We start from the raw sequence: 12,234 nt of genomic DNA on the forward strand, positions 1-12,234 counted from the left end.
TCGAAGTTTACCGCAACAATGAGCTATATATGAGAGTTGGTACTGTGGGTAATCCGGTGGGGCAATTTTCAAGTGATTTGTCTAGCGGTCATTTTGACGTATATATTCGCAGTGAATTACTCGTAAGACCCCCTTCTTCACTCCTCTCTGTGGTTGCCAAGAAGATTACCACGAGAAGGAATGAAGAGATTACCACCCCACCACCCCATTTAGAATCAGACTCATCATTATCTCTTACCGCTACCAAAACAGTTACTAAAAAACGCCGTGCCAGGTTCACGAATACTACACGGAACAAACAACTAAAAGCTGCCGCAAATAAATATATGCAAAACAAATCATCAGATCACCAAGCTGCCGTAAGCAATTACCAAAAAATGAACCCTGATGTACACAGAGAAGCAGTAGCTAGGTATCAGCAAGCCCACCCCGAGGTAAACCGTGACACCTCCGCTAGGTATCAGCAAACCCACCCCGAGGTAAACCGTGACACCTCCGCTAGGTATCAGCAAATCACACACACTGATACACTTCATCCATGTAAAACTCCGCACCATTTGGCAAATTTCCCTCTCAAGTTGCCGTTTAATGTCGTCCGAAAAACTGTCCTTATATTTTTCCCAGAGACTTAACGGGTCAGTAAGTTGACAAAGAACTAACATTATTATGAAAAGTTCACGCAGCTTGAAGGGAGAATCGCACAACGCAGCTTCCTCTAAAGTTGAGTCCCAATGTTTATCCTCCTCTAGCAATCCAAGGGAGAACCACTAATGTAGTGTATAAGGAGGTGCTATAGGTACAAAAGGCTACAACTACATAAATAAAAAATATAAATTAAAAGGTGTTAGGTACAAAACGTACATTAGATTATATTAAATAAGTCGAGCTCGATTAATCAATATAATTACAATTCAGTACGGTTACGGTTACGGTTTGCACTAATATGCGAGTGCGAGCGAGATGTATAGAAAGTAAATTACGTTCTCGACGGCGTTTATGTCAGTGACAAACTGATGGTAACCGTACTGGTGTCTTCAAGTCAAGAGTGAATACTGTGAATACGCTTTTACTGAAATAGTGAGCTACACCTTCGGCCTTGCCATCACTTTCCAGCAGGTGAGACTAAGGTCAGTCACTGTTCAGTCCGTAAAAAAAAAAACAAAATTAAAAAAACTCTCCTGCGCGTGCGAAGCCGCGGGCAAAAGCTAGTAATGTTATAAGTATTTAAATAGTTATATTGTTTTAGTTAGATTAGTAAAGAAGCGGTGGTGGCCGAGTGGATGTGACGTCCGACTTTCAATCCGGAGGTCGTGGGTTCAAATCCTGGCTCGTACTGAGTTTTTTCGGAACGTATGTACAGAATATCATTTGATATCCACTATTAGTCACCACTAGCTTTTCGGTGAAGGAAAACATCGTGAGGAAACCTGCATACATCCGTGAAGAAATTCAAAGGTGTATGTGAAGTCCCCAACCCGCATTGGGGCAGCGTGGGGACTATAGCCTAAACCCTCTCGCGCTTGAGAAGAGGCCTGTGTCCAGCAGTGGGACGTATATAGACTAAATTATTTATTTTTTATATAGATTAGTAATAGCAAAGACATATGTAACTTCGTATAAGCTGAATAAAGTCTAAGAAAAAACGTGCCTCGGAAATCAAGAAAAAGTCACTCTCGGATAGATGGCGCACACACCTTTAGCCTATCCTCGGCTAGATGGCGTGACGACACCGTTTCATATTTAACAATTTTAACACATAGATATTAGTGAATGAACATGGGTCAAAATGATATAAAAAGAATAAAATCATTTATCCATATATATACATTTTTTTGATAATTTTATACGTTTTCATTTTGAGTTTTAGTCGTGTGTCGATAGATGGCAGTAAATTTACTGTGACTACAAAATTTACTATGACAGGACCCCTCTATACTATCTATTCTCTTTGGTAATAGGTAGTTTTTATTTTATTAACACTCCAAACAATGAAAAACTTTTCCATACACATTTAATGTCCGATAACAATCGAATAATTGTTGAAGATTGTTATCGCGTTTAGGTAATATTCGATCATTTCTGCCTATAAGATAGCTAAGGCAATTTGATTATGACCAAACTGAATAAATAAATATCCGTCCCAAACGACATTTGCTCCAAAAAGATCTTATTGCATGGGTACTGACGGACAAAGGTCTATATGGGAACAATATAGCGGGAGTTATGAATTGTGAAAAAAGCTAGAACTCTCTTGAAAGTTGTAGGTTTTTTTTATTGTCACTAATTCATACGAACTAAGTAGGTTATAAGTAAAATAAATACTTGTTTAAATAACAGTTTTGAATGATTCACTAGACTTATATCGACCGGTCTACCCTCATTCGACCGTCCTGAAACCGCCTCTTCATATACTGGGCATTTAAAAATTTGTATGGTATAATTATCAAATAATCGAAAAAGGCAAGCAAAGTAAGGGGCAAAATATGGACAACATACATCAAATTGTGTAAACATACTTTTCACATCACCTATTCGGAAAAGGGCTTTTTCTTCCCCGCTAGGAGGGATCAAAATGGCACTTTTCTGTTCTAGGACATTGTTTTTGTTATTTTTTGCATTCTTTTTTTAGCTTAAATTAATTCAAATTAATTGAGTGTAATTTCTACAATGGCTGAGTTCTGTGGAAACTGAATAAATATGATTGTGTCAACACTAAGATTTTTTATTTTCCTCATAGTTGATGTGAAAAGCAGTATGTGTCACACGGTATCAAAATTATTTCGTCTTGGGCGTTAACACTTGAATCCCTCATTACGCTCAGGATTCAATGTACGCCCTTGACGGAAATACATAATTTTGATCCCTTGTAACACAAACAACTATTGTAGAATGATAAAAAAAAGATAAAATGATAAAAAAATTGTTTATTCAAGTAGGCATATTACAATGCGCTTATGAACGTCAAATAAAGCTATACCGGCTCCAACCGTACACCTCTGCCTCGAGAAGATTTAAATCCCCCCTCAATTGGAGAATGAATGTTAATATAAATGCAGAAAAGAAAATGAAGACTACGTTTGTAATAGAGAAGCGGTCGCCCCCTCTCCTCTTAATTTGGTAATTTATATTAAACCAACTTCATATTTAAAGAACGCGGCTCCTACACCAACTTACAAGACTATTCTCTTGTCATCTAGGTTGCATTGAAACATTCCATCCCCAAATGCGACGCCGTGCTTGTGACCGCACGTACTAAAGCTTTTACACTCTCGCTCGTCACTTTGCACTTTAATTAGCTCACTAAATCCTGTAAAATATAATTCAGTTAGAGGAGTTGTGCACTTAATTCAAGAGAGAAGTTTAGTTTATACAGACCAAGTATAAATAAATAGAGTTGTGAATGCAGCCAAATGGTTGTTTAAGTCATATCTGCTTGACTATCAAAGTTGTATTTTCTTTCTTGATGCTGCCTTTGTATTATTACGACTTCTACAATGTAAAACAAGCTACCCGACAAATTTAAAGAGATAATGAAAAATGAAAACCTACCTACTGCGTATTCTTACGTTACGTTAACTACTAATAAATAGTTCATTTAGTCATACCTACCTATCTTTTTCTCGTTGCTCAGTTAGGTTTTCTTTATTTATACTCTGTATCTTTAGGTATTTTAATAAAAGTAAACAAAATCTACCCTCAAATGGCTCCTTAAGCCAGTTGAGGGTAGATAAAAACATTACATGATCAAATAATATAGGTTAAAGTCAGGTCGTTCAGTGACAGAGCCAGGCGGTTTTGTATTTGGTTGGTTAACCAATAAATCTTATAACTACCCGGTCTACCCGAAAATGTATTTTTTTTTGTTTAGGTTTAAATACCTAAAGATACAGACATAGAGGTGTCAAAACCTGCCGCTGTTAACACGTGCTGCTACATTTTTTTATAGGTTTGGAGCACCATAAAACCTGTAAGTTTACTTGTGAGCTGCAGCAGCGTAATTAACTTAAAAAAAGGCCGATTCTAATTTTAAAATGTGTTATAGTTTTGACTGTTTTCTGTTTTGAAGGCTTGCTTAAAAACCCTTTTGTTCCCAGGTATCCTGGATCCGCAAACGCGACCTCCACATCCTGACCGTGGGCGTCCACACTTACAGCAGCGACGCGCGGTTCGCGGCGCTCCACGCGGACGGCTCCGACGAGTGGACGCTGCGAGTGTCACCAGCCCAGCCGAGAGACTCCGGCGCGTACGAGTGCCAGGTGTCCACGGAGCCGAAGATTAGTCTATCGTTCCGGCTGACTGTCGTAGGTAAGAGAGACAGTCCTTATATCACACTATAGTAGAATGTTATGGGACGCGCTCAGACGACTGGACGCTGCGCGTGTCACCAGCCCAGCCGAGAGACTCCCGACGCGTACGAGTGCCAGGCGTCCACGGTGAAAATCAGTCTGTCGTTCCGGCCCACTGTCGTAGGTAAGATACAGATCTTGTTGAAAAAAATATAGTAAAAACGCACCGCGCTCTTAGTGCTATCTATATGCGCTAATAGTTACGGTGCGGTGAGCGGACACCCAGCCACTTGACTCAGGTGCGTAGGTACCGAGTCCGGGTAACTGTTGTAGGACGAGTGATTCTTCGCTCAATGTTTTATACTCAATCATTTAGATAGGTATGACTACATTAATGAAATTCTACAAACTGGATTTATAGAATTAGATTTATAGATTGTCGTATTGTATCAGGTAAAGTACTTTGACACTATTGTAATGCAACATAATAATACATACGATGTGGTTGTACTTAATAAATAAAATAAAGTAAAATAGAAATGATACCTCTCATTTCTATAAATCTGGTCTGTCATCAAGTTCCATGCAAAAGAAATCCCGAGTAGTTTCTATTATTAAACGGGAGTTGAATCTGTAACCTTTGGAAAATATTCCCAAAAGGATTCCTTATACAACGTAAGTGCTGCGTAAATATTACATTTACTGGGTTATCTTTAACTGGGTTTCGAAAAGAAGCATTAAACATTTACGAATTGTATATTTTGGCTGTATATATGGAAAATCGTGTAAATGAAATAGCCACAAGATAAAACATACAGCTATACTTACTGCCCGATTCAAACTTTAAGATACGTCAATTAATAGATCTAGAAAGGATATGGATTAGATGTGTCAGTGTCAAAAGTGACGTTTTTGTTTGAAGACTGACACTGACATTTGACACTGACATATCTAATTCATATTTTATCGTTTCTAGATCATTTAATTGACGTATCTTAAAGTTATAATTTGGCCGTTAGCTTTTTACGATATATCTGACGTGCTGGGAAGTTACAAGTTATACATAATATGTCTAATAAAGTTCACGTTTTAATTATATCATTCGTAAACGTCGAACTTTCAATTCTTAATACTGAACATCGAATTAAGAAGTAATGTAAAGCTCGATATTTCAAATGCTAAACTTCAATGAGGTTCATTTTCTTGCAGTAACGCAGTCAACAGTATTACTGTAGCAGTATTGAAGCGCGACATTAGTGCTGACTATATGCTGCCGCAAATGACAAAAATCCGTGTGTCAACATCGATTTTGATATTTACGACATGAATATCGCGCTCAATACTGAGAAGTAACGCTGATGTAGTCTGCACAAGAACCTTACCTTCTTATTGAATTATTCAGGGTGGCTAAAAATTAACTGCATTCCCGTTGCCAGGGAGATTTTGGGATTATACTGAGCAACTTTTGCTATGGGACCAACCCCGAAATCGCGAAAAAAAAATTCGGCTGTTTCATACATTTTGGCTGCTCCATTTTCTATGGGAGGGTAAATTTTTTTCGCGATTTCGGGGTTGGTCCCATAATAAAAGTTGCTCAGTATAATCCCGAAACCTCCCTGGCAACGGGAATGCAGTTATTTTTTAGCCACCATGTATAGGTATGTATAACTTGATAATGACCACGAGGTCTTACGTAACATTCACCTAGTTTTTGTTATCACGAAATGGACCACATATTCGCGTCATCTGTAATTCTGTATATGACGTCCATCATTTCCAATAGAATCCCCCAAGGGCACGCACAGCCACAGTTTAGTTCGACAACAGAAATGCGAGGATTTCTGTTTTGTCAGTGTTCTGTTATATCAGAACAGGAAGAGGGATTTTTGTTAGTATTTATACTTGTTTGGTTAATTTTAGGACTCAAATCTGAGGTTTTCATAATCCTTAACAATCTCTTCAAATTTAAACGGTCATGAGTCACTGTCCTATTCGAACTTTAAGATACGTCAATTAATAGATCTGCGGGCTCAGCACGGTTCCATTTTTATCGACTATCACTATGCGCGTCCCTTTCGCACTTACATACTTGTTAGAACGTGACAGGCATGGTGACAAGGGATAAAAACGCGACCGTGCTAAGCCGCCTGGAAACGATATGGATTAGATGTGTCAGTGTCAAAGGTGACGTTTTTGTTTGAAGAAACGTCACATTTGACACTGACATATCTGATCCATATCGTTTATAGATCTGTTTACTGCCGTATCTTAAAGTTCGAATCGGACCGATATTAACATAAAATTCCCTATCGCAGTGTAGATATTTGAAAATTGTAAGGATCAATTTCTGTATTCATTTTACAATCGTATCCAAAATTCCAAACGATCAAAGTAACTTGAGTTCCAATTCTCATTCAGAACCGTTTAATGTTTCCAACATAGACAATATTAAATATCTAAAGGCCGATTCTATTTAAAAAAAAGATATATTATGGTTTTCATCTTATTTTTATTTGAAACGAACTGTGCTGACTAAATGAAATTAGGATTCGATTCTTAAGGTATTTCTGCCGCACATATTGGTCCGCGTGAGATGACTGACACGACTCAATGTCATATCCACATGAGATAAAAAACATACCAAAATGAATAAACAGAATCAGCCTCCTGACTCTTAAAACAAAATGAAAATAAAAACATTAATAGCCCTCGGAAAGCAATAAGGTCACAGTCGGAATTCCTGACCCAAATGTTTCATCCAAATTATTCCGCCGGACTGAATTTTACACGACATTTTATTAGTTAAATGTAAGATGTACAGCAAACATCTAATACCTATCATTTTTGTTTCATTTTGATTTAGTTTAAAACTAAAAAAAAACTATTGCATATCGGTATAAAACGGTAATATTTTTTACCGCAATAGGGTATAAACGTTCCATCTGCATTTTTCTGAACACACATAAAACACGATTAACTCTTTGGAATATTACAGGCCAATTCGAGTTTTAGCTATTAAATCTTATTCCAATATGATACTGATCTGTCATTGTCAAAAGTTACATTTTTGGATTCGGTTAACGTTATTACGGTTTGAAAATTTAATTATCATATTTATTAATGTAATAATATGTATCAAGTTAATGTGTATCAAGTAATAATACCACAGAATGTTTTAATTAAGTGCCGTGTTAAATTCCACTATAGCATTTAATGTAATATTTAATGAAATATAAACAACATAACATTGAAAACTATCGATTATTCGTACTCATTATTGAATTAAGTAATTATAGTGATATTTGATGCCAGTTTTATAGTTATTGTTATTACACAACCATGTCTATGTTAACATCAGAATTAAAATGATAACATACTTACTATCTGACGTTTTAAGGATAGAATGAAATCTTACTGATTTGTATGAGATGTGGACATTTATGTTTTAATAAAACGTTCAACTATAAAAATATCCCATATCGATAAACGAAAGAAAAACTAGTTATTTTATAGGCAATTTTACGATTCTACTAAGTTACGATCATGTTCATATTATCATGGGACATCGTAAAAAAGAACTCATCATAAAATCGATATCTGATAAAATAACCAACGGTTTGCTATCACTATTGTTTCGAAGTGCCTTTAGTTCGTTACCCCTGATACGCGTAGCTTGCTACGCAAACCGCTACGAGAGTTACGAGCGTGTAGAAGCTCTACGCTACCTTGCTACGAAGCTTGTACAATAGAATATTATTGTGCCGTTAAAATTATGGTCTATTAAATCTAAGTACGAACACAAGCGTTTTATTAAAAGGTTACCTGAATTGTTAGATAATGTTCTTTAAAAGGCTTTGTGGGTCCTTTTAATGGAGTTTCTATTACAGTTTGAGCTTGCCCGAAATTTTTCAAATGGGGTCTTGGTTAATAAAATTGTAAAAATTGTTACAACCAGGAAGAAAGGGAGCATTGTCCTAGCGAGTTCTTTTTTGATCATCCATTTATTGTATACAGGGTGGGAACGAGTAACCCGACAGATTACCAGGAATTCCTGAGGTCATAAGAAACAAAAAATGTTACATGAATTTTGGTCAAGTTCGGAAAAAAAAAATTCTGCATATGACAACTTATTTCTTAATACATCTTGACCAAAAAAAAATCACAACAAATAAATACACGGATAAATTTACCGAGCTTCCTTTAAAACTTTGATGTCTGTCAGTAGGTATGTCTAAATCAAGGAGAAACCAAACCACGAGTGGCAACGTTACAGCTAAAAGGCGTTTTTCACCGAGTTAATCACACAAACTTTTCATAGCAATGTTCATTATTTCTAAAACAAGACCAACAGACATGAAAAATCATACTTTGCACATTGAACTATTATTACTGCTTATAGAACCGGCACAAGGAACCAGTATTTTACGCCATTAGTTGTTGTTGTTTTGACAACAAACCATAGAAGCGGAGCGTGAGTCTCGCGACCCAAACGCGTAAGCGCCATGAATTTTACGGCGCTTACGACGTTCTGAGCCTCTACCATCAGTTTTAACATTGACATAACACTCACGTCTACGTAATTTACTTTCTGTACATCTCGCTTGCACTATTGCTCGCATATGCGAGTACGAGCGAGATGCATAGAAAGTAAGTTACGTAGACGTGAGCGTATATGTCAATGTCAAAACTGATGGTAGACGTACTGGTGGTACGGGTTACGATGGCGACAATTTCATTGTTTGGTATGGCTTCTCAATATTAATAATAACACAAATGCCTCTACATATAGTGCGACATAAAACAGTAGAAATGAAATAAAATTGAACGTAAAAAATTCTATAAGTACTGAATTGTTGCCATATTTAAGCATTTTACGTTAAAAATGTAACAGTGACGTAGAAAGTCGCGCCTTCATTTATTTTCTACTATTTTATGTCGCACTCTAACATACTCTTTCCCCCTTATTCATAAAACTTTACGGGCCTGGTTTAGTTACATTATTTTTCACCTCAGCAGCTAGAACAAGGGTACTTTGCTTCTTAAAAACAGTGAGAAAAATGCGATTTTGCTCACTGAGTCACTTTGTCTCACTCAGTGAGACAAAGTGACATTCAAGTGACCTTTATAGTCAAATGTCATTTCAACATGCGGGGTCTAATACAAGTTCGATATACTTGGGTTCTATTATCTCTGTCCCTCTAGGTATGTTCTCACTGCTTAGGGTGAAAAATTTTGTGTACTACACGAGATCAAAGTTATTTACATCTGGTGCGCTTTTGAATCCCTTACTACGCTCAAGATTCTAAATTTAATTCACTCGCTACGCTCGTGAATCTATTATAGAATCTTTCGCTTGCACGGGACTCAAAATAAGCACTCGAAGAAATATCAAACTTTGATCTCTTGTTGTACAAATAACTATTTTATCCCTGTCTTACAAGTACATAAGTCAAAATGAATGATAAAGACAACCGATTAGTTAATTGACGTTTGTAGCGCGTTTATGAATGGGGGGGGGGTTTGACTTTAACAAACCGACATGGACATGCTGTGTCAGAATTTAACAGCCGTATTCGAACAATGAGATACGTCAAATACTAGATAACAAAAACGTCAGTTTTGACACTTGTTTGACACTGACATATCCGATCCATATCGTTTCAATATCTAGTATTTGACGTATCTCATTGTTCGAATACGACTGTCAATGTCAATGTTTGCCTTGTTTCAGTGTCAAAAGCGGAGATTCTGTCCGGGCCCGAGCTGTTCGTGCGCGCGGGCTCCGACATCAACCTCACCTGCGTCGCTAAATACGCTCCTGATCCTCCCAGGTAAGTTAAAAAAAACAAACAAAAAAAAACAAAAGTTTATTATGTAATAATAATAAGTGTTTTTATATTTTACTTTTATATTCATATTATAAATAACCTAACTTGAGATGAAAAATAAATAAATTCTTTATTTGGCAGGCAAGAAACCCAAAAAAAAAAATACAATACAATATAATAAGTAAAATGTGTAAAAGTAAATATAAAATACAGTAAAAAAAGTAAAACTTACAACCTAAAACAATGAAATAAAACATTTACAAACTTTTGCACTAAAGATGGCCGTTCTCAGACCGGTGCAGTTTTCGCCAAATGTTTGTTAAATTCGTCACTGTAGTCTTTAGCTACCAGTGACAGAATTTCATTGTCAGAGGCTAGCAGTCTCGCCTGAAGGCAGCCGACCTGGCTCTCAGAATGGCGAAGAAGTTAGGGACTCTCGCGTCCGCAAACATACCTTTCGCACTGCAGAAACGCGGTAATTTCAACAAAATACGAAAGGCGTTGTTGTACTGTACCCTTAGCGCGTTGAAGGTGTGCCTGGTGTACCTATTCCAAAGCTGACAAGTATAAAAACATTGGCAAAAGGCTTTGAACAGGGTCACCTTTACCTCACTCGAGCAACGCGCAAAGCGTCGAGCCAACATGTTGCACCGAACCGCGAGAGCCCTGCACTCCCTCTCCATATCGGCGTCATCTTTCAAGTACTCGTTCAGGATATGTCCCAAGTACTTGAAGCTCGTTACAACCCGAATTGGCGCACCACTCATACACACCGTAGGTATCACCTCCGGACCCTTCCCTGACCTAAAAACGAGCATTTCCGTCTTAAGCACGTTATATTTTAGGCCATGCGTACTGGCATTGTGTTCGCAGATCTTGAGCAGATTTACAAGACCGTTTATCGAGGGGCTGAGAAGCACCATATCGTCTGCGTAGCTCAGATTGTTAACACATACGTTACCAATATGGCAACCGACGTTAGAGCCTCTCAGCTCCCCGATAAGGTCATTGACATATAGATTGAATAGGTCCGAAGATGTCAACCCACCTTGGCGCACTCCACAGTCTAGCCTGTAGTCGTTAGACTGTGTGTCACCCCATTTTACATTGTTAGTTTGGTTCTCGTACCAGAACGTCAGTAGTAGGATATTGGGACTTTTGAGCCATTTTGGAACACGTTCCGCGTCGCTTTGCTCCGCTACACTTCGTTCCGCGTCGCTTCGCTCCGCTACACTCGTTCCAAAGGCCCAAATCGTCCCAATATCCTAGCTACAACACTGGGGCAGAATCCGAAGTGAAGTAGTCGTAGAATGCCATTATCCTAGCTACAACAGTGGAGTAGAATCCAATTGCATATTTAGGATGGTTCCTAATGCGTATCCATAATCGTCTACAGTTTTTGTGTTGTTGATGATCCGATGTGGGGTAGAATCCAAAGTTGATTTTGAATAATTATCCCGCAGCAGTGGAATAAAATCCAAATTGCATTACAACTCGTTAAAGTCATCGTTTAGGTTTCGCTTAAGTTGATTATTAAAAAATTTTTTTTTTAAAAGTGCAAAAGGCTTAACACAACGGGTACTAGCTAGCATTGTACCCACCAGATCTTGTTCTGATTCGAACAGGATCTCGTAACGCACCATCATTGCCCAGATTTGCAACGGGTAGAGATTTGCCGGGCTAGGTTTATTACGGTGTTTGTCACAGTATCACATCGCAGAATTGGCCAGAAACTTTGATGTGAACGTGGATCGGTTACCCATACTATCAACCGCTATAGCATGGATAAACCGTTGTATAGTACAGTACCTGCCCTGCCCAAGGTAGGGTTATTAAAACCAAGCAGGATACTGTATACGCTACCGCGTGTTTGTGTTTAACCGCCACCGCGTTGAAGTGTGTCGTGCATACATGCCCTGCCCAAGGTAGGGTTATTAAAACCAAGCATGATATGCACACGCCACCGCGTTACCAAACCAATATCGCAAGGTTGGCCAGACCTCGTAACATTGAGATGGTAAGAGTCACCGTGAACTAGCGATTGTAGTAGCCACGGATTCTCCGAGAGCTATATCAATGTTATTTGTATTTATACAAACGATTCAAAAAAACTTTAAAAG

General features: G+C 37.9%; 1 protein-coding gene and 1 long non-coding RNA gene across 2 annotated transcripts in view; both read left to right on the forward strand.

Moving 5' to 3' along the window:
* Positions 1-12,234, forward strand: part of LOC134798740 (uncharacterized) — a 461,223-nt gene that overhangs the window by 213,973 nt on the left and 235,016 nt on the right. The window lies entirely within an intron of this gene.
* LOC134798716 (limbic system-associated membrane protein-like) overlaps positions 1-12,234 on the forward strand; it is a 140,790-nt gene that overhangs the window by 85,436 nt on the left and 43,120 nt on the right. Inside the window, exons 4-5 of the mRNA XM_063771100.1 lie at positions 4,095-4,305; positions 10,018-10,117. Coding sequence (XP_063627170.1) covers positions 4,095-4,305; positions 10,018-10,117 — 311 coding nt within the window. The remainder of the gene's footprint in view (positions 1-4,094; positions 4,306-10,017; positions 10,118-12,234) is intronic.

This window comes from Cydia splendana, chromosome 17, assembly GCF_910591565.1.
Source record: "Cydia splendana chromosome 17, ilCydSple1.2, whole genome shotgun sequence".
NCBI classification, from domain to species: Eukaryota; Metazoa; Arthropoda; class Insecta; order Lepidoptera; family Tortricidae; genus Cydia; species Cydia splendana.